The 18,888-nt window shown below is 54.2% G+C and overlaps 8 protein-coding genes and 1 non-coding gene across 9 annotated transcripts; 3 read left to right on the forward strand and 6 right to left on the reverse strand.

The window, feature by feature from the left end:
- Positions 1 to 347: 347 nt before the first annotated feature.
- BO95DRAFT_284556 (uncharacterized protein) lies at positions 348 to 1,049 on the reverse strand. The gene has a single exon (XM_025581677.1). It carries the CDS (start codon positions 861 to 863, stop codon positions 405 to 407), a length of 459 nt encoding a protein of 152 aa, XP_025445956.1. The 5' UTR covers positions 864 to 1,049; the 3' UTR covers positions 348 to 404.
- Positions 1,050 to 1,764: 715 nt separating this feature from the next.
- On the forward strand, positions 1,765 to 5,292 carry BO95DRAFT_428521 (uncharacterized protein; the record flags this gene model as incomplete). The annotated part of the gene is made up of 1 exon (XM_025584847.1): positions 1,765 to 5,292. One exon carries the CDS (start codon positions 1,765 to 1,767, stop codon positions 5,290 to 5,292), a length of 3,528 nt encoding a protein of 1,175 aa, XP_025445957.1.
- Positions 5,293 to 6,244: 952 nt separating this feature from the next.
- On the forward strand, positions 6,245 to 6,339 carry BO95DRAFT_t54. Its single transcript has one exon. It is a non-coding gene; the product is annotated as a tRNA-Pro (tRNA).
- Positions 6,340 to 6,706: 367 nt separating this feature from the next.
- On the reverse strand, positions 6,707 to 7,020 carry BO95DRAFT_284575 (uncharacterized protein). The gene has a single exon (XM_025581678.1). The coding sequence runs from the start codon at positions 6,897 to 6,899 to the stop codon at positions 6,738 to 6,740; it is 162 nt and encodes a 53-aa protein (XP_025445958.1). The 5' UTR covers positions 6,900 to 7,020; the 3' UTR covers positions 6,707 to 6,737.
- BO95DRAFT_508047 (uncharacterized protein) lies at positions 7,021 to 10,287 on the reverse strand (the record flags this gene model as incomplete). Its single annotated transcript, XM_025591279.1, has 3 exons — positions 7,021 to 8,562; positions 8,621 to 9,356; positions 9,456 to 10,287. 3 exons carry the CDS (start codon positions 10,285 to 10,287, stop codon positions 7,143 to 7,145), a joined length of 2,988 nt encoding a protein of 995 aa, XP_025445959.1. The 3' UTR covers positions 7,021 to 7,142.
- A 911-nt stretch (positions 10,288 to 11,198) lies between these two features.
- Positions 11,199 to 13,764, reverse strand: BO95DRAFT_450271 (Zn(II)2Cys6 transcription factor; the record flags this gene model as incomplete). Its single annotated transcript, XM_025588001.1, has 6 exons — positions 11,199 to 11,832; positions 11,892 to 12,236; positions 12,295 to 12,471; positions 12,524 to 12,675; positions 12,831 to 13,430; positions 13,591 to 13,764. The coding sequence occupies 6 exons, from the start codon at positions 13,762 to 13,764 to the stop codon at positions 11,199 to 11,201; spliced, it is 2,082 nt and encodes a 693-aa protein (XP_025445960.1).
- Positions 13,751 to 14,489, reverse strand: BO95DRAFT_284806 (uncharacterized protein). Its single transcript, XM_025581679.1, has 2 exons — positions 13,997 to 14,489; positions 13,751 to 13,942 (listed from the first exon to the last, which is right to left on the reverse strand). Exon 1 carries the CDS (start codon positions 14,396 to 14,398, stop codon positions 14,027 to 14,029), a length of 372 nt encoding a protein of 123 aa, XP_025445961.1. The 5' UTR covers positions 14,399 to 14,489; the 3' UTR covers positions 13,751 to 13,942; positions 13,997 to 14,026.
- Positions 14,490 to 14,714: 225 nt separating this feature from the next.
- On the reverse strand, positions 14,715 to 17,535 carry ugp1 (UTP glucose-1-phosphate uridylyltransferase). Its single transcript, XM_025581680.1, has 2 exons — positions 17,252 to 17,535; positions 14,715 to 16,419 (listed from the first exon to the last, which is right to left on the reverse strand). Exons 1-2 carry the CDS (start codon positions 17,348 to 17,350, stop codon positions 14,956 to 14,958), a joined length of 1,563 nt encoding a protein of 520 aa, XP_025445962.1. The 5' UTR covers positions 17,351 to 17,535; the 3' UTR covers positions 14,715 to 14,955.
- BO95DRAFT_439366 (uncharacterized protein) lies at positions 17,252 to 17,974 on the forward strand. Its single transcript, XM_025585718.1, has one exon. It carries the CDS (start codon positions 17,722 to 17,724, stop codon positions 17,947 to 17,949), a length of 228 nt encoding a protein of 75 aa, XP_025445963.1. The 5' UTR covers positions 17,252 to 17,721; the 3' UTR covers positions 17,950 to 17,974.
- Positions 17,975 to 18,888: the final 914 nt, after the last annotated feature.

Consider the following 18,888-nt stretch of genomic DNA (forward strand, 5'->3'; position numbering starts at 1 on the left):
ATTGTTATTGTATTGCTGTCAGACGTCACGGGCAGGTAATTTATAGGTTGTCGGCTTCGAGGGATACATAGTACTTACCTACGTAGTACTCCCTCCTAATGTTGATATCGAGGGGTTGTGCCTGGACTGCAAAGTATGTATACAAGTAAAAGATGCCATCATCTTCTGTGTACCGCCGCGGGCGATCCTTGTCGTCATCTCGATTTGTGCCCGACCAGTCCAAGCCCGACACGAAGCCCGGCCTGTGACTGGCCAGCCGAGCGGCAAGTCACGTGCCGCTCCACTCCCCCCAAATAAAACCGCCCCCTCCAAGCAAAAATACTGAAAATCCCAAATTTCCCCAGAGAGCAGAGAAAAAAATAATATAAAAGAGGGAAAATCAGAAAAATTAAAAATTAAAAAATTTAATAAAATAAAAAAAAGGGACGGAGTTCCATCCACAACCCCAAACAAATCATCGCGCGCGACCATCTCCAGACTTCACGATCCATTCCCAGATCCCCCCAAGTACTTCTATTTCGATTCATTGATTGATTGATTGATTGATTGACTGCTTGAAGAGTGGTTTTGGGATCACTATCATCTTTTGTGGTGAGTGCAGAGTAGAGGGAATCTCTGTTCTGATTATTGTCATTGCCTTGTGGGAGAGCGACCGACTGTTCACACCTTGCATTCAGCTTGTTGGGCATTCCTCTGTTTTTCCCTCCAGTTTTCTCTTCCTTCCCCCCCTTTTTTTTCAGCTCTCGCCTTCTTTTTTTTTTACCCTTTCTTTTTTTCTCTCCCCCTTCCCAACCAAGTGCGCGGCTGGTCTTTGTGGATCGACCGTAGTTTCCCGGGGGAGAGAAACGGTTGTTGTCCGTCATTACTGTTAGCCTTACCAGCAAGCTGCTTGCCTTAGCTGCCTGCTTGCCTGCTTGCTTGCCTACTTGCCTGCTTGATCTGCTTGCTTGCCTGGTACTGACCGTACAGTACTCCGTACCGCCCTTTTACTAGTAGCCTGACAGCCTGTGGCAGCCTGAGGCCCTTCGTCCGTCTGTCGCTTCCGGATTGGGAATCGAGCCGGGATCGTTGCTTATTCCGCATTTAATTGTTATCGTCACAGCGGCCGCTTTTCTCATTTTCTATTTTCCCCAGCCCGAGAGAGAAAAAGAAAAAAAAAAAGAAGAGAGTTGCAGACGCGCCCCCGTGCGCGTGTCTGTCATCAACTGTTCCGATCCTGTATTGCAGTTACTGCTCAGGTTCGTCCATCTCTCTCTGTCTCTCTCTCTTTCTTGCTGTCATCGGGCTTCCGACTTTCCACCATCTCCATTGTTGAAGAAGAGCTGGTGGAGTTTTGGTCTGGAATTGGCTTTCTCGCCACCCCTCCAAGGGCCGCCCCCCCCTCCTCCTCCTCCTCCTCACCCCTCCCCTCCTTGCCCCCGGTGTGTGCGAGGGTGAGGTCAGTCCGTCCCGTCCAAGTCAAGTCACTCTCCATCGCGGCACGTACAGTACGTACTCGTACTCACCCACTCCGCCTTGGTCAGCAAACACCACCGCCACCACCACCACCACCACCACCACAGACCGCCCGCCCGACCGCCCCCGTAACCGTGTTGCTTCCTGCCGACGCGGTGGTCACATGTTCGTCGCCTCCCCCCCGAGTATTATCACTCTGGTTGATTTGATATCAGCATATCAGCACCACCACGCTCATCCTATTTTCCCAGGAAAATAGCCACGCAATTGTCTTCGGGTGGGATTAGTGTCTGATACATTCCCCCGAAGATGATGGGCTACAATGGTCTTCCGTTCCATCAGCAACGGGCGCCCCAGCAGAATGCGCATCCCCAGCATCATCATCCTCAACATCAACAACAGCAGCAGCAACAACAACATCAACAACATCAACATCCTCATCACCACCAGCTGCAGTCCCCGTCCATGAATGCGGCCACCGCAACCCATCCTCATCATGGCGCCGGATTAACCAGCAATAGCTCTCTGCTTCGCGCCCATACGCAGACCGAATTGGCCGCTCATTCCCCGGATCCCCGCAAAATGACCCCGGCCTCATCCAGTCCGCTTGTCGGCCTCAATACGGCGGGACATTTCAACTCCTTCCCGGGGCATTTCACCCCGCAGGGCTCGTCCGATCTGCTGTCCCGGAATGCCGACTCGATCGGCCAATTGAAGGATCCCTACCTGTCCTTGCAGAGTCTTCAGCGGAACATGAACCCCATGGCCAATTATCGCTCCCATGCCATGAATGCGCAGGCGGCCATATCGCCCCATGCGCACACCATGGGTATCGCGTCTCCTCAGCAGTCGCTCGAGCGGCTCCAGCAGCAACATCTGCAGCAGCAGCGCCAGAGCGCCCATTCGCTTCCCAATGCGCAAACGCCCACTCCCGCGGCCGCGTCGCCAATGCTCGGGGCCGGCCAAGCCACGCATCAATTCCACCAATCGCCTTTTCAACAGACTCAGCAGGCATCTCCGTACCAGTCGCAGGCTCAGCAGCTGCCTCAGTTCCATGCGCAATATCAGCAATCTCCGCACCAGGCCCCTCCTTATCAGACCCAGGTCCAGCAGTCGCCGTATCAGCAGCATGCGCAGCAGACATTTCAGCAGCAACAGCAGGCTCAGCAGGAAGCTCATCTGAAAGCGCAGCAGGAGGCGCAGCGACAGGCCCAGGCCGAAGCTCAGCGACAGGCCCAGGCCGAAGCTCAGCGACAGGCTCAATTGGAGGCTCAACGCAAGGCACAGGAAGAAGCTCAACAGAAATTGCAAGAGCAGCGGAGGCAGGAGGCTTTGAAAGCGCAGCAGGAAGCCCAGCGTAAGGCTCAGGAAGAAGCGCAGTTGAAAGCACAGCAAGAAGCCGCGCTCAAGGCCCAGCAAGAAGCCCAGCAGCGAAAAGAAGCTCAGCTCAGGGCCCAGCAAGAAGCCCAGCGCAAGGCGCAGCAGGAACAACTCAAGGCACAAGAGGCGCAATTGAAGGCCCAGCAAGAAGCCCAGCAGCGGAAAGCTCAGCAGGAAGCTCAACTCAAGGCCCAACAAGAAGCCGCCCAACGGCAGCAGCAGGCTCAGCAACAGCAACAAACGCAAGAGACTTATCAGCAACAGCAGCAGGCCCGTTTCCAGCAGCAGCATGCTCAGCGATCACCTTTCCAATCCCAACCGCAACAGCTCCAGTTCCATCATTATCAACATCATTATCAACAGCCGCAGCAGTCGCAGCAACCGCAGCAGCCACAACATCAGCAACAGCACAATATCATGCATCAGCAACCGCAGCAGCAACATCAGTTCATTCAGCACCACCAAATACAACCCCCGGCTCGTCAACAGCAGGCTCAAACTCCGACCCAGCCGCAGAATCCACCCCAGGCCCAGCCTCAGGCCCATCCGCAGACCAAGCCTCAGACTCAAGCTCAGACTCAATCCCAGCAGCAGCGTCCGCCACAGTCATCCACCTCCACTGCGGAGAAAAAGACAGCACCTAGTAAGCCACGGAAGAAACAGGCCAAGCCCGCTGCATCGCCAGTCCCCGCTGGGGTGCACATTAACGGGCAGTTTCATCCCGTTTTCCAAGCTCAACTAGGGCCTTCGAGCCAACAACAGCCTGGTGCTAGCAGCCCTGCCAACCCCCCTGCCACGGCCCCCGTTAACGTGGCACCCGCTTCGGCTGCTGCCACTGCTACCGGCTCCGCTCAAGGTGCCGCTGCCCATAGCGCTGCCCCTGGGACTAATTCGGGGTCTCTTCCTGGTGCTGTCCATAATGCCATTCCCGGGTCTGTCGCGGGAGCTCCTTCGGGTTCCCAAGTTGATGGTCAGACTCCTAAAAAGAGGGGTCGTCCTCGCAAGCCGCTCGCTCCTGGGGAGGTGCCAAAACCTCGCAAGCCCAAGAAGCCCAAGAAGCCGCAGGAGACCACCACGATCATTGGCCCTGATGGTACACCCATCACGGTTCCCCTCCCTCCCCCACCACCAGCCCTTGGTCCCGATGGAAATCCCCTGCCACCACCCCCTCCCAAGAAGAAGCGACCAAAGCTCCCTCCTCTGCCTCCGATTGTCTTGCCTGATGGAACCATCATTCCACAAAAGCGCGGTCGTGGACGGCCACGCAAGACGGAGGTGAGCGGCGATCAGCCCCCGAAGCCTCGGCCACCTAAGAAGCCCTCGTCTAAACCGGGTACGGGGCGCCCTCGCGGGCGGCCCCGAAAGGCGGATGTGTTGGCACGAAAGGCAGCAGAGGAGGCGGAAGCGCAAGCCAAAGCCCTAGCTGAGGGGGTCAAACCTGATCAGACTGCAGGGGAATCGGCGCAGATCAAGCAGGAACAGTCACATCAGCAACCGCAGCGGCCGCAACAGCAAACACCGTTGATGCAAGTCCAGCCTCAACAGCCTCAGCAACAACAGCAACAGGTGCAGGCGCAGCAGCAGCAACATCAACAACCGCAACAGACTCGGCCTCAATCTCACCAGGCACTGCAACAGCAGGCTCAACAGCATCCTCACCTTCACCAGCAACAGATTCAGCAGCAAGCTCATCTCCACCAGCAGCAGCAGCAAGCTCAGCAAGCTCAGCATGTCCAACACCAGGCTCAACATCCTCATCAAAAACAGCATGCTCAACAGCAGGCTCAGGCACAAGTACAGCAACAAGCTCGCCAGCAGCCACAAGCTCAGCCACAGGGTCAAACCAAGCCGCAAGCTCAGGCCCATGCAAAGCCCCAGCCTCAGCATCAGCACTTGCATCAGTTCCAGCTTCAACAACCTCCTGCACATCATCAACAGGCTCAAACTGCGGTGCAGCCTCAATTCCAAATACACCAGATGCAGGTCAAGCCCCAACCTCATCTCCAGGCCCATCAGATTCAGTCCCCGCATATCCAGGCCCATCAGTTGCAGTCTCCGCATATGCAAAGCCACCAGATGCAAGCTCAACACCAGCCTCATGCTCCTGCTCATACGCAAGCCCACGCCCAACAGCTGCAACCGCAGCAGCAACAGGTGCATCAAGTGCATCAACAAGCCTCTCGTCCAATGCAGTTGCAACCACAAGCACATCTGCAACCCCATCTTCCCCAGGCGCATCAGTTGCAAGCCCATCAGATGCAAGCCCAGGCACAAACACATCCCCATGCACATGCCCATGCTCACCAGCACCCGCACTTCAACCTTCACCCTCAGCTTCACCCTCATGTCCAGCCTCAAACCACCGATTCAATGACCCTCAATCCATCTCAGAAGCGTAGCGCGCCTGTGGACGACGATCCCCGAAAACGTGCTTTTATCATGCCTCAGCAAATGTAACGGCGTCTTCATCGATGTTGTAATGCACGCCGCTAACGTCCGCCCGGTTTTACCTGTTACTATTTAATCACCAACCCCACACTGGATTTTTTTGGGATGTATCCTCAGCGTTGTATTCACTTTTGTTTATGCCTAGTATACTAGTGGCTTGTTCCCCTTGTTTCTATCCCTGATGACATAGCAATTAACATATCGACCCCGTCTTACATATGAAGCCTACCGGGGTCCGCGTTCGGTTTTGCTGTCTTGTGCGCTGTTCAGTCGCGCCTTTAGCCTGCTTCGGTGTCTATTAGCATAGCATAGCATAGCAGGCATAACCAATGAAGTATATATGATTTCGTCGAGGCCAGGTTTGCAGTGATATCACCAGATTCCGAATGTTATCCTGCCAGCCCAAGCTCGGTTGATTCATTCGTCGTTTATCTCGGGGTCCCTTCGAATCACTGGGATCATACGGATAGGCGCCCGACTCACCGACTCACAATTTCCGGGATTAGTCAAGAGAACCAGATGATTGCCTAGGCGTCTATTACACCAGAAGATCAACATAATGATCCTTGCAAAAGAAGAGAGATGGGGGGGGGAGGGGAAGAGTGTGCAACCCTCGGCATCATCCAAAGTAAATACTGTACGGAATACCAAGCTAAGTTACTTAACTTAGGTGCCTAGTACAGTACCTAGACCAGTTACCTTAGGTTCCACGCGGGCGTTTAGTAAGGTAGGTACTAGGTAACTAACTACTAGGTAGTAGTCTAGGGCTGCTGCCACTTCGGGAAGGACCCAGCCAGCCGAGCCCGGGGCCCTCATACTAAGTACATAGCACATATTGTCCTGTCCGTATGGTACGGAGTAGGTGACGATGACACCCAGTTCCAAGTTCTGCTAACTTGCCATCCCTACCACTCTACCTTAGCGTGATGTAGCTCACTTCTGTCGGGAATTGCAACAACAAGCCCGGGTGGTCTAGTGGTATGATTCTCGCTTAGGGATTTCCTAAACCCCAAGCATATCTGCGAGAGGTCCCGCGTTCGATCCGCGGCTCGGGCCTGATTTCTTTTTTCCCTTTTCAGGGACTGGGATTTTCTTGCTAGGGCGGGGGAGGGGTTTCTTCTTTTTTTTTGTTTGGCTGGGTTGGTTGGGTGGGGGTGGCTTGTGTGTGTTTGTGTATGTGTGTGAGTGAGGTTCTTATATGCGGGAAGGCTATGCTTCAGAGAAGGGGGGGGCGCATGGTTGGAATGTATACTTCTGTATGTATACCACGGAAGGAAGGGCAATTGATTATATTAGAGATTCAAGGTATACAAGATTAAGTTTAAGGGGTTGGTTCACCGACTACAGGGAACTTCTTTTTGCCATCGTATACTTGAGTGGATAGGTAGGTAGGAGGCAGCACTAGGTACGGTACACGCCACCGAGATCGCAAAGTCATATATATACCTACCTACCTACCTACCTACTGCGAACAGTAAAACAGTAAAACAACCCAGCCAGACAAGTGTAGGGACCGGCTTGAACAAGATTGGCCCCACCCATATAGGACAGACAGTGCAACAAGACCGAGCTAGAGGGACAGATTTGAGGGACTGGGCCGTTGATTTCAAGAACATCGAGAAACAAGGTCAAGCAGGCTTATCCGAAACGCACACACACACGCACACAAAAAACAAACCAAACGGAAACAGACGACCACGACGCAAGACTGAGAAATTGATACGCCTCGCTCTTGAATGACAGACACTATTTCGCTCGCTTGGCTTTGAAAGTAAACTCCGGGCGGAAAGTTGATCGACTATATATATCTACATAATACCTGGAACAAGGATTTCCCTGTGGTGTCGTATACACAGCAACTATTCCATCTGACCATCGATTTGACCGTCGATCTTAAGGGCCGGGGGTTCCTCGTCGATTTGCATGGCGGTTGATTCGTAGTCCTCCACGTCCTTCTTGGGGAAAGTGCCCTCATCGCCCTTCCGGGCGAAAGTGTCTTCCTCATCCTTCTGGGAGAAAGTGTCCTCATCGTCCTTCCGGGCCAAAGTTTCTTCCTCATCCTTCTGGGAGAAAGGGTCCTCATCCACCGGGAGGTCCCTTCCGTCCGGGATATCACTAATGTCAATCCCAATGCTCGGGGCGATCCGCTGCACGACGCTGTAGCATTGCCGGAACGCGCGCCGCGCGGCGGTGTGGGTGAACGACAGGTGGTGGAGCCAGCGGAGGGCCTTCTTCATCTCGCGGGTCATGGTGTGGATGTCGGCGAGCGCCGCGGGCGGTTGGTGGTTCGAGATGGCGCTGGAGGTGGTGTCGACGTACTCCTCGCCGCCGGTCGACGGCAGCACGGGCGGGCAGCACGACAGGTGGAGGAGCAGCGCGGTCGTGGCCTGCATGATGTAGTGCAGGATACACCACCAGGGGGTGACCGAGACCAGCCAGGGAAGGTTGGGGGTTTCCGGCAAGACGGACAGGAGCGAGCAGGCGGAGCGTACGCAGTTGCGGGCCATCTCATTGCGGAACTGGCTCCGTGCAGAGGAATTGTGGGAGGCGTTCTGGGCCGAGGAGGAGGCAAGCGTCGGGTTGGGGGACATCGACCCGGACTTGAGGCCGGAGCGGGTGAGACACGGCCGCGAGAGTGTGATGCGAGCGCTGTAATAGCTGATGGCGAGAGATATCCGTTCGCGCTGGTGGGATCTCTGCAGGTCCGGGGGGATATAAAACGTATCGTCCTGGTCGCTCACGGTGAACCGGTACGGCGCCGGGACTTTCATGAGCCAGACTTTCAGGGTGTGATCGTATTTGCGAATGCGCTGTTCAACCTGGCTGGCGCGGTCGCGCAAGCCTTGGATGCTATAGACTTTGTTGATGATAGCCTGCGTGATACTGCAGAGATCCACTAGGAGGTGGAAGAAGAGGGACGGACTGGGTGCACAGGTTGCGAGCCACGAGGCCGTGGTGGTTGCTTCGAGTTCGTTTTGAAGGATGGTGAGCTTGAGACGGCTCGTCTGAAGAGCGGGATCTTCTAAGATGGGCTGAACTTCGGGGCTGTTCCAGGCCTCCTCCTCGAATGGGATAGGCAGTGGTGTCGCACTGAGGCCTTCCCCAACGCAGGAGACTCGGCCGGTGATGGCCGTCAGGAGATGCTCGAGGAGATAGATCGACCACCACAGACGACAGCGAGCTTCTTTGGCAGCCCGCGACGTGCCACTATTCTCCAGGCGGAGGTTTATGCCCAGTGAAACGGCTGACCGAAAGGCCATGCTCGAAAACTTGAAGGAGCTGAAATGACTTCGTCAGTACTCGGAGTTCGCCTCCGGAACGCAGGACTGGAACATACCGATTAACCTGACACATGGCAAGGAAGTAGAACGCCACCAAGAACTCCGCCTGGATCTGCTGGAGATTGGCGTGCTCGAAGATGACGTTCTCGCCCAGGGTCAGCTTCCGTGCCCGGTTCAGATACACCACATCATCGTAGTCACCCCTCTTCTTCCCATACACCGACTGGCAGAAGCGGCTCCCGATGGCGAAGATCATGTTCAGGACGGCTCGCCACCGATCGCCCGGCTCAATCTGCCGATTCCCCTGAATGACGAATTGCGAATACTGAGAGACAAAGAACACTTTGTTGATCACGTTGAAGGACGGATGCACGCTCTCTATGTAGAACCGGAAGAGTCGGTTAGCAACGTCCTTGGGCGGGAGCGCGTACGGGTCGACATCCGCCATGACGGGGATGTCGAGGTCATCCAGGTAGTAGTTCATCGCGGCAACGGGCGTTTCCTGCTTCTGCGCTGGCTGCGGGACCAGCAGGAGCTGCTGCATCTGCTGCTGCCCGTCCGACGCATTGTCGTTGCTGTCCGCCTCATGAAGTTCCTCCATCTGAAGGTGGCGCAGCTCGGCCTCGTCCTCCAGCTTCTGCAACCAGGACACTTCCGAATTCTTCCCAAAGAACCCTGTCGCGACGGCCCGGTCACTGCGGTTCAAATCCTCTTCCACCGTATCCAACTCATTGAGCGAGCCAATGGACGAGGAATCCGACTCAGACCCCTCGTTCTCATTCGGCGGTGGTTCTTCTGGCGTGGTCCCGTCGGAGACCCGCAGCTACTACACTTTTAGCATGCTTCATCCAGCTGACAAAGAAGTGACACTCAACCCGCGACTCAGAAAACCAGCGAAGAGACTTACCCTCAGCGCCCTCCGAATCCTCCTCGCGGTATCTTCGTCCGCGGTGCGCTCCACCTCGTTCAACAGCTGCTCATAGATCCCTACCTTACTGGTCAACGATCCCAATTTCTTTTGGTCCCGCACCCGCTTCACTTCCACATAGGTACAGGTCACATTGTGATCGGCACACTGGCGACAGATGGGCTTGTCCCCCTCACACTTTATCTTCCGCAGGCGACAGGGTTCACATGCCCGCGTGGACCGACGGCGCTGGGTCTGGTTGTTGAAGCTCGTGGTGCGGGGGATAGCCACCTTGCCGACCAGTCTGGACGGGCCGACGATGGCGATATCGTGGGACGACGAGGAGGAGGATTGATGACGAGCTATGGGACGGTTGCGGGAGCGGGATTGCTCCTGCTGGTGCTGGTGCTGGTGCTGGTGCTGGTGCTGGTGCTCCGAGCGTTCGCGCTTGTTGGGATGTCGAGAGGCAGTGCTGGTGATAGTTGTCGTAGTCGGGAGGGGAGGAGGGAGAGGTAGAGAGTGCGAGGGGACTGGGAAGTTGGCGGCATGAGTAGGTGCAGGTTGAGGTTGCAAGCCCGGGGGCAAGGCGGAATTGCTTCTGATTTCCCAAGACCAGTCGGAGCTCCCACTTCGACTGCTGATGAATCCCCCTGCTCCTCCTCCGGCACCGCCGACACCGCTGCTGCCGCTGCCGCTAGGGGTGTTGGTGTAAGTGGTGGGATCGGTGCTGGTGGTGGCAGTGGTGTTGTCAGTGCGCGACTCGGAATCATTGACGGACGAAGAACCGAGGAAGAATGAGCCCGACGAGTCCTCCATGCTGCATTAAGTCGGGGGTAGGAGGAGTATAGCCCATTTGAGAGATAGCATGCAATTGGAGGGAGGCAAGATACTGAGTACGAGTAATAGAAGAGTGGGGCAAAATAGCAAGTGGCGCGCAAGCTTGATTGAGGGAGTTTGGAGGGATTGAGGGGGCGAGGAAGTGAGTACGTGAGGAAATGAGGAAATGAGGAAATGAGTAAATGAGTAAATGAGAATTGAGTAAGTGTAGTGTGAAGCGAAGGCGAGAGAAAGGCGATGGAAAGGATGGAAAGGATGGAATGGATGGAATGTGGGTGGAAAGTTTATGGCAAATGATGTCATCCCCAAATTTACCTTCGGAATTCCACCAAATGTATAGTTTGTATTTACATGTACGTACCGTAGCTGGTTCAAGCCACCTAAAATGCTGATCTACATCCCTTTCAATCATGCAATCATGTTGAGGTAGTTGCTCGATCGTCGGGGAATTACTTGTATTACTGGCCTCGACGCCGATTGTCTATCAATTCTCTACATGCATAGAAGAGTGGCAATACATGGGGATAAGTTTATCCAGAGCAGGGATTATGCCAGCTACTACAGAAAAAAAAGAAAAAAATAAATGAATTATATTGAATCAAATTAAATTCAACTAAATTAAATTAGAATTAAGCTACTCTAGGAAGCTACTCACGGAGAGTAGTATGAATTGCTTAGTGTACACTTAGGGTGTACGGAAGTAGCTTCTCCTTCTATTTCAAACCATTCTCATTGCATTCATTGAAGTCTTTCAACGCAGACTGCACAGAACTCTGTGGTCAAGAACATACCAATAAAAGGGGGTATTTTTGGTTTAATTAATCAAAGGGGGGAGAGGGGATGGCAGCATCGTCCCCAAACATCGGCAATAACAACAAGAAAAATCTCATTCATCTCCGTATCCGCCCGGAAGCAATATCATCTTTGCCCAGGCTCAAGCTTTCATACCGGTCCAGCATCTCAAAAAGACTGGGTTCCCCCTCTATAAGCCCACCATAGCGTTCATCCGTCCCAAGCTTATCCAGTCCCTTGGCGTATTCATCCCACCGGGAGGGCGACGTGGACTCTTCGTCGAACAGCGCCTTAAGCTCATCCGAAACGAGATTCGATCCCCGCAGGTGCTGGCCTTGGCCCCGGGCGCGTACCATCTGACGGAACATGTGGAACAGACTTTGACCCAACGGGGAGCGACTAGCAATGCTAGAGAAGGAGCTGGCTAAGGAGAGAAAGTCCTGGTCAAGGATATCAAAGGACTCGGGGTCGAGCAACGTGAACAGGGCCAGATTGATCGCGTACAAAGCAAAGTGATGCGCGCGGCTGACCCCGTATTCGCGTCGATGGAGGAGGGTCAGTGCAGATATGGCACGTGCGGCAGACTGCACAATACTGGGGGCACTGTATTTCAGGGGCGGACTGCAGCCTGGTGGACTCTCCGGCGTTTGGGGGGCTTCGGATCTAGGACTGCGTTCAGTCCCTCCGGTGCTGTGGGAGAACAAACCGATGACCAAGGTATGGTAGCGCATTCTGAGACTGTCGTCAGCGAGAGGTCAGTCCGCGCGTGTCGGACCTTTCTTCAAGCACACCTCAGCAATATGATATAAGGGGGCGGTCTACGGCATGGCTCAAACACGTCCGGCAACGTTGCGTACCAACCACGAAGCCTTTCGAAGAGCCGTTCTTTAGTCCTATGCTGGTGCTCAACAGACACCACGCCCCCGTCGAGCGAGAAAAGGGTCTGAGAGATGTCTCTGGCGATTTCGCAGAGATCACACGAGTGATCGAAATACTGGCTCAGATAGGAAGCCCGGGCGGGTCGGTGAGAAGGGTATGGCGCCCACAGGTTCGAATCCTCTTGATGATGTTGGTCCGGTCGCTGGAAGTTGACTTTGTCTATCAAGCTCGGACGTAAGAACTCGGCATGCACAACCCTAAGAAGACAGCTCAGACCCCAGAATGTCAGCGGCAAACCGGGATGGAACGACTCACGTATCAATGTGAAATAGGCCCCAGGCTGATCGCTTGACCGAGATCTCCATATCGCCGGGTAATTGCCCTGGGATGAGACTAGGGCTCCTCGGACCGATTAACCCTAGGGAATGACCGGTCTGGATGGCTTGGTGGAGCATGCGATACCCAAGGTCATCCTTGCCCGACATCGAATACCTCGAACATCGGTTACGCGTTGAGTTTGATAGTGACCGGTCAACCGACTTACCTCTCGTATAGCAAAAGTGTGCCTTGCAAGTAAGCCAGGCTCAACTTCACAGGTTCTTCCTCCCTCAAACGTTCCGCTTCTGCCAGGAAATCGACTCCCTTGGTCACAACATCCCCCGGATCGACGTATGCCTCGGAGTAGTCCGAAAAGTGCTGCATAGTTCCCTCAGTCAGTCTGCGATCGTAAGCTATCCGAGAGGCGCGATAGTTCAGCATTGATATTCCATCTTAATTTTTGTCTAAAGCGTCGACCACTGGAGGCAGAAAGAACGAGCGAAACAGAGAACGATAAAACGGTAAAAACTTACACATGCATTCGTGAGCAGAGCGTTCACCAGGAATGGGCTGCAGAACTCCGACTGGGGATTGGCCCGTCGCATATGCTCGAGGAAGACATCGCGGTCGAGGAAGGCATGAAATGGATAGTCCCAGGTGAAATACAAGGACACCAAATGTGAGACGAGGTCTGCATCCTCAGTCACTGTTGTCCATGGTCTGGCGGGGACGCGGTACGGCACCTCGTCACAAAGATAATGTATATCCATCACCTTGGGGCGAAAAGAAGGCCCGGCCCCTTCCACGTCAATCACGCGGCGGACCTCCTCCAGCTTGCACCCGGCCTCTTCCCCTACCTTGCTGTCTCCACCATCCTGGCCCAGGATCTCGTCAATGAACGCACGGATCTCCTCGGCCGAGGCATCATTCCGGATGATCTCCAGCAGCTGCAGCCCGTAGGACTGATCCTCGGCGCGCATCACCTTCAGCAGGTCATTCAACATGTCCCGATGGTAGCTCAGCTCATCGGCGGTGCGCTTGGCGGCCACTCTTCGTCGCTGGTCCAAGGTCTCGTCGAAAATACACTGTCGGTTGAAGGCCCGGCAGTTATCACACGGCGGCACTCCAGAGCACTGTCAAAGGTCGTCTTCTATGTCAACAACGGCTCCTTGCCGGGACGGTTGGGGGGGAAAGGTGTGGCGAGCAGCTGCTACATTTCACTGATGGGGTGATAACATTTATTCAACCGACACAACTTATAGATGCAGTAGCACACGCAGGTGGGGGACTCGCCTTGCGTTTGGACTTCTTGCAGGCCAGACATGCCATTGACACTCGTTTCTTTGAGCCATCGCATGGGGTGGGAAACGTTCTGTCGGGCGAGCTCTCCCGCGACGGAGGTTTCTCTGACTTGCTAGGGGAAGGTCCGGGAGCAATCTGGCGATGTTGGCTGCCGAATTCACTCATCATGCCCCGAATGAGACTATTGGTGGTGGTGGTGTTGTTGATGCGGTGTAGTGTGGTGTGATGTGTGGTGCGGTGCGGTGCGGAACTGTACATAGAACGCAGATCTGGTCGGTACAGGGCACGCGGAGTCGAGGAAGGAACGCGAGCGGCCAAAGAGCTGCCTACCCTGTCGGAAAATCTCTTTCTCTGCTGAGACATGAGGAGACTTCCAGTTGACCTGGTGATGACGTACAAGTTCAAGGTACCACCTACGTTAGAGGCGTCAGGAAACCTTGTCCGAGCATAACAGGTCGAGCGGGGGAGAATTATAGCCGATTATGCATGGCTGCAACATGCCAATCACCATGGCACATCTGGGGAGGAGTATCCGCTTCGAGATGGAGGTGACGGGAGGTGACGGGAGGTGACGGGGGTGACGGTGATGACACCTGAGGCCATTCATGGCATGTGGTTCTGCTGTGGTTCTGCTATGGTTCTGCTGTCCGTCGAGCAAGTTGATTGCAGCTTGGAGAGTCCGGAGAAAGTGTCCAAGACCAACGGGAGGTGGAAGCCAGTCCCGGATGGGATGAGTCGGACAATCACATGTCAAGTCGAGACCAGCCAAAACAGCCAAAACAGCCAAAGTTATGCTCATACTTGAAAGAATCCTTCAGAAAACAAGGATGGATCGGAGGTACAAACTTAATTTTCGGAGAAACGGAAAACGGCATGGGCTGAAGAAAGATGGATGGAATCAACAGAAGAATTGGATATTACGTACGGTGATATCTCCTAACTAACTAACCCTGGTCCACATTCGGCACTTTTCTCCTGGGAATGCCACCTTGGACCCAGCAGGCTGGCGCCCCAGGAGTGGCGTCCGAATGCTTTCCTATTAGAACAACACCAAATAACAAGACGGACATATGCAGACCTCAGGCAGAATGGGGAAGGGAACAGAAGAGAGCAGGTCGCTGGATAACTAAACTAGAAGTTTGACTCCCGCCCCGAAGCCATGGCCGTGGTGGAAAGCTACCTGGAAATATGTGAATCACAACATCTTTTCAATCAGAAAAAGTATGATGCAGACAGGAGAAAAACACGTTTCCCCCCGCTGCTAGTATAGACAGATCTATCAGTCCATGCCAGTTCCGCCTCTGAGTCCCCGGACCATCGGGGTGAGAACTGAATCTCCACACGTCAACCACCCATCTAGTGCTCCAGGATACGCAGGCTGCCCTGCACGACACAGTTCTCGAGCACAGAGCCCGGGGGAACGTCAATGGTGCTGCCCTCGGTGGCAACAATGATGACGGTACCCTTTAGCGTCACGTTGCGGCCCAAGTTGACAGCACCGGTAATGGTGAGGTGGTCGAGCTCGACAATGCGAGGAATGCTAGGGATGTGCTTCTGGAAGTCCGAGACCTTCTTGAAGTCGGAACCGAGCTTGATGACAGGGACACCACCGAAGCGGTTGGGGTCCATGACCAGCTGGCCGTGCTCCAGGCGGTAGAGGTCGGACTTGACCAGCAGGAGGTCCGAGCAGGTCTTGACGGGCAAGAAACGACGGCGAGGGACGTTGACACCGTGAGCATTCTTGAAGTGGCGGATGGCGGCACCGACGGCAGTCTCCAGCTGGTAGATGGCCTGGTCGGCCTCGCCCTTCTTGTCCGCGGCGATGGACTTCTCGTTGGCGATGATCTCCATCTCCAGCTCGTTCTCCTCAACAACCCGCTTGATGGCGCGGAGGTTCATCCAGATGTTGTTGGTGTTGAAGTACTTGAACTTCTTGATCGACTTGAACTCGTTCACGTGCTCCTTGGGCACCTGGGCGATTTCGAGCAGGCGGACCTTGCCCTCGTAGTCAATGATGGTACCACCCTTGACGTCGGCCTTGGTCTTGTCGGTCAACTCCATGATGTACTCGGACTGAGTGTCCACCATGTGCTGCAGGATGCGGAGATCCACGACGGCACCCAAGTTGTCGGCGTTGGAGAGGAAGATGTACTCGACACCGCGCTCAAGGAGCTTGTCGAGGGTACCAGAGTTGTAGAGAGACTCGAAGACGTCACCGTGTCCGGGGGGGTACCAGTCCTGGAGAGGAGCATCGAAGGACTTGGGAGCGGGGAGGAGGGAGTCCTTGATGATACGGGGGTAGCGGGACTGGTTGAAGGTGATGATGTCGACGTTGTGGCCCTGGTACTTCTTGATGATGGACTGAGTGTCCTGGTCGGTGTTGAAGGAGTTCATCAGGACGAAGGGAACGTTGACGTTGAAGGTGCGGTTGAGGTGCTCGATCTGACGGACCGAGAGATCCAGGAAGGACATGCCCTCACGGACCTCAATGACGGACTTGGGGCCAACGCATCCCATGGAGGTACCCAGACCACCGTTGAGCTTGACAACAGCCAGCTTGTTCAGGAACTCGACCGAGGCCTCGGCGCCCAACTCATCGTAGCCAACAACCTGAGAGGGCTGGGGGGGAGCGATGCGGTCCCAGTTGACCTCGTTACCCTTGGCCTTGTCGTTGAGGAATCTGCGGAAGAGGGCGAAGAAGTTGTCCATCTCAGCCTCGAAGCGCTTGCGCTCCGTGGCATCGGGAACAGTCTCGGCGAGGGCGTTCAGGGCGTTGCGCATCTGCGAGGCAGCCACGCTGGTGGAGGCATTTTCGAAGGCCTGGATATCCATGCTCATTAGTATCGAAACTATGGAAACAATGGCCGCAGAAGACCAGAGTGCAATTTTCCGTCGTCCCATTCGCAGGTAGTAAACAGACTGGGCCGCTCTTTGCAACCACCCTAGAAAGTGGAAGTTTGTCCAGAAGAGGGCTTGCAGGCCAGACGAATGAGGAGGCGGCTGGTTAGGAGATCCCGTATCTGACCCGAGCCGATGAGCTGGCAAAAAAGGCTCAGGATGTCCAAGGGAGAAAATTGCTGCGTTCTGTCAAAGAACACAGCCAAAAGAAACAACAGAAAAGTGCGGCCGAAGCGGCTATTGGTGATGGTTTGACAAATCACAAGTAGCCGCGCGAAGTACAGCGCCTCTATGAGAGCGAAATAGAACAGGAGTGGATAACAGCAAGAGGAGCAGGTCAAGGTGAGGCAATCAATGAGGGGATCCCAGTCAACAACCCCCCACAAGCCGAAAAGGGTGAGTGGGGACAGGGAGGCCGAAATGATGACAGGTGCTCTGGCGAAGGTTCAATAGGTGATATTGTAGGCGATAAAAGCAATGAGAATGAAAGGCAAAGCCCAGAAGGCAACGGTACAGTCAAGGACTGGCATTTGCTTGAAGGGAGTATGGATATGCGATATGATGGTGGTTAAGAGGATAACAGTTGTGAGAGAAAAGAAGAACCAGGAGACCTGGTGTTATCCTCTACCACACCAGTAGCAGGCTATTTGGTCTGGCAGGCGCACTCTTTTCATTGCACTTTCCACCTGGCGGATGGAGGTTTGGGACGACACAAGGCAAGAGCACGATAATGAAGAATCAAAGTCGAACTTACCATGTGAGACTGGGACTTTCCGTGGTGCTTGCCAAACGAGCCGGAGCTGGCGTCGCCGGCAGGAGCTCTGAGGTGAGTGGGCAAAGCTTTGGAGGCCATTGTGAAGGTAGTGATTCCGGGGAGGATGGAGAAAGAGAGGGAGAGAGAGAAAGAGAGAGAGATTGAAGAGACGAAGTTTGTGAGGAGGGGAGGAGATGCGAGAAGGTGGAGGACAATAAGCTGCTACTACTGTGGATCCGCGACAGTTGGTTAGTTTAGGTACCTTAAGATGTAAAGGTGTATCAACAGCAGCTGAAACCGGGAAGTCAAAGTGGTTCAAAGTGGTTCCAACGGGGGGTCCTTTTAATGATGATGGAATCTCGCCACAACGCCCGTTAGGGTGTGTGTCTGTGTGTCTGTGTGTTTGGGGTGTATGTCGATCGCATTGGTAGGTTGGATAAAGGGCTGGTCGATGTCGACAGATTGCCGTCATGGACCCAACTATTGGTGCGACGAGAACCACCACCGACCAGGGGAAAGAGCGGGGGAATGAGAAAGGAAGGGAAGAGAAGAGGGGGAGTTCAGAGAGGTTCAGAGTACTGAACTGTACGGTTACTTACTGGAGAGTGGGAGATAGAGGAGAGGGAGGAAGAGGCGGAGGAGAGATTAGAGATGATGAAGGATTCAAGAGCAGAGAGGAAAGGGAGAAAAAAAACTAAAGCGACTCAACCAGCTGGGATGAGGATGAGAGGTTATTTATTAGTACACTTTTCTTTTTTTTTTCTCCTTCTTGGATCAACGATGACGATGTCTTAAGTCTGGCTTTGGGTTATTTATTTTCGGCGGGACAAAGTGGGGGTGTGGAAGTGGAAGTGGAAGTGGAAGAGGGGGGCAATTTTCAGGAGAGCAGCAGATTATGGATACCGAGTCATAACCAATCTTACACTAATCCACACTAATCCGTAGTCTCAGGGGAAGGGAGCCCGTGACAATACCTGACAGGCTGATAGGGACAACTTCAGCCTTCAGGACTTGCCCAACAAATGTTTCTTAACTTCCTTGGTCGGGAGGGGCAGCGAAAAGAGGGGCGCTATTCTTAGTACTCCAGTCAGTAACTTAGCTTCCAGTAGTTGTTCTTCTCTCACTTCTCCCAGTTCACCACTACTGCCCAGTGGTAATGGTCCAGGCTTGATCCTCTCGTTCCTCCCCTCAGCTCTCCCTCTTCCACTTCCGATTCACAAGAGCTAACCGCCATTCTAAGCAGTTAACCACTCAGTCACTCAGTCCAGACAGAAATCCGTGACAGAATGATCGGATCAATACACCCATCCGATCTCTTCTCTCCTCGTCGATCTAGATACACATACGCATACACATAGCCTACCGATCTACCCCTCCCTCGTCTAAACCAGACAAACCCATCAATTGAATTCCAGGGCACCGACAGACAACCAGACAGACAGACAGCATTGCAGATGAACAACTGTCATGCAAGTCGCCTCCAACACATCCACATCCACACATCCACAACCTCCCTATTTCCCTATGAAGTACGTAGTTCTCCGTACCAGAAGACATCATCTGACAGCCGGTGCTTCTTTTCCATCCCCTTCTAGACCCATCAGTGCAGCACAGTGCTTTGATCACTTTCTTCCCCC

The sequence above is a fragment of the Aspergillus brunneoviolaceus genome (genome assembly GCF_003184695.1).
Source record: "Aspergillus brunneoviolaceus CBS 621.78 unplaced genomic scaffold BO95scaffold_9, whole genome shotgun sequence".
Lineage (NCBI taxonomy): Eukaryota > Fungi > Ascomycota > Eurotiomycetes > Eurotiales > Aspergillaceae > Aspergillus > Aspergillus brunneoviolaceus.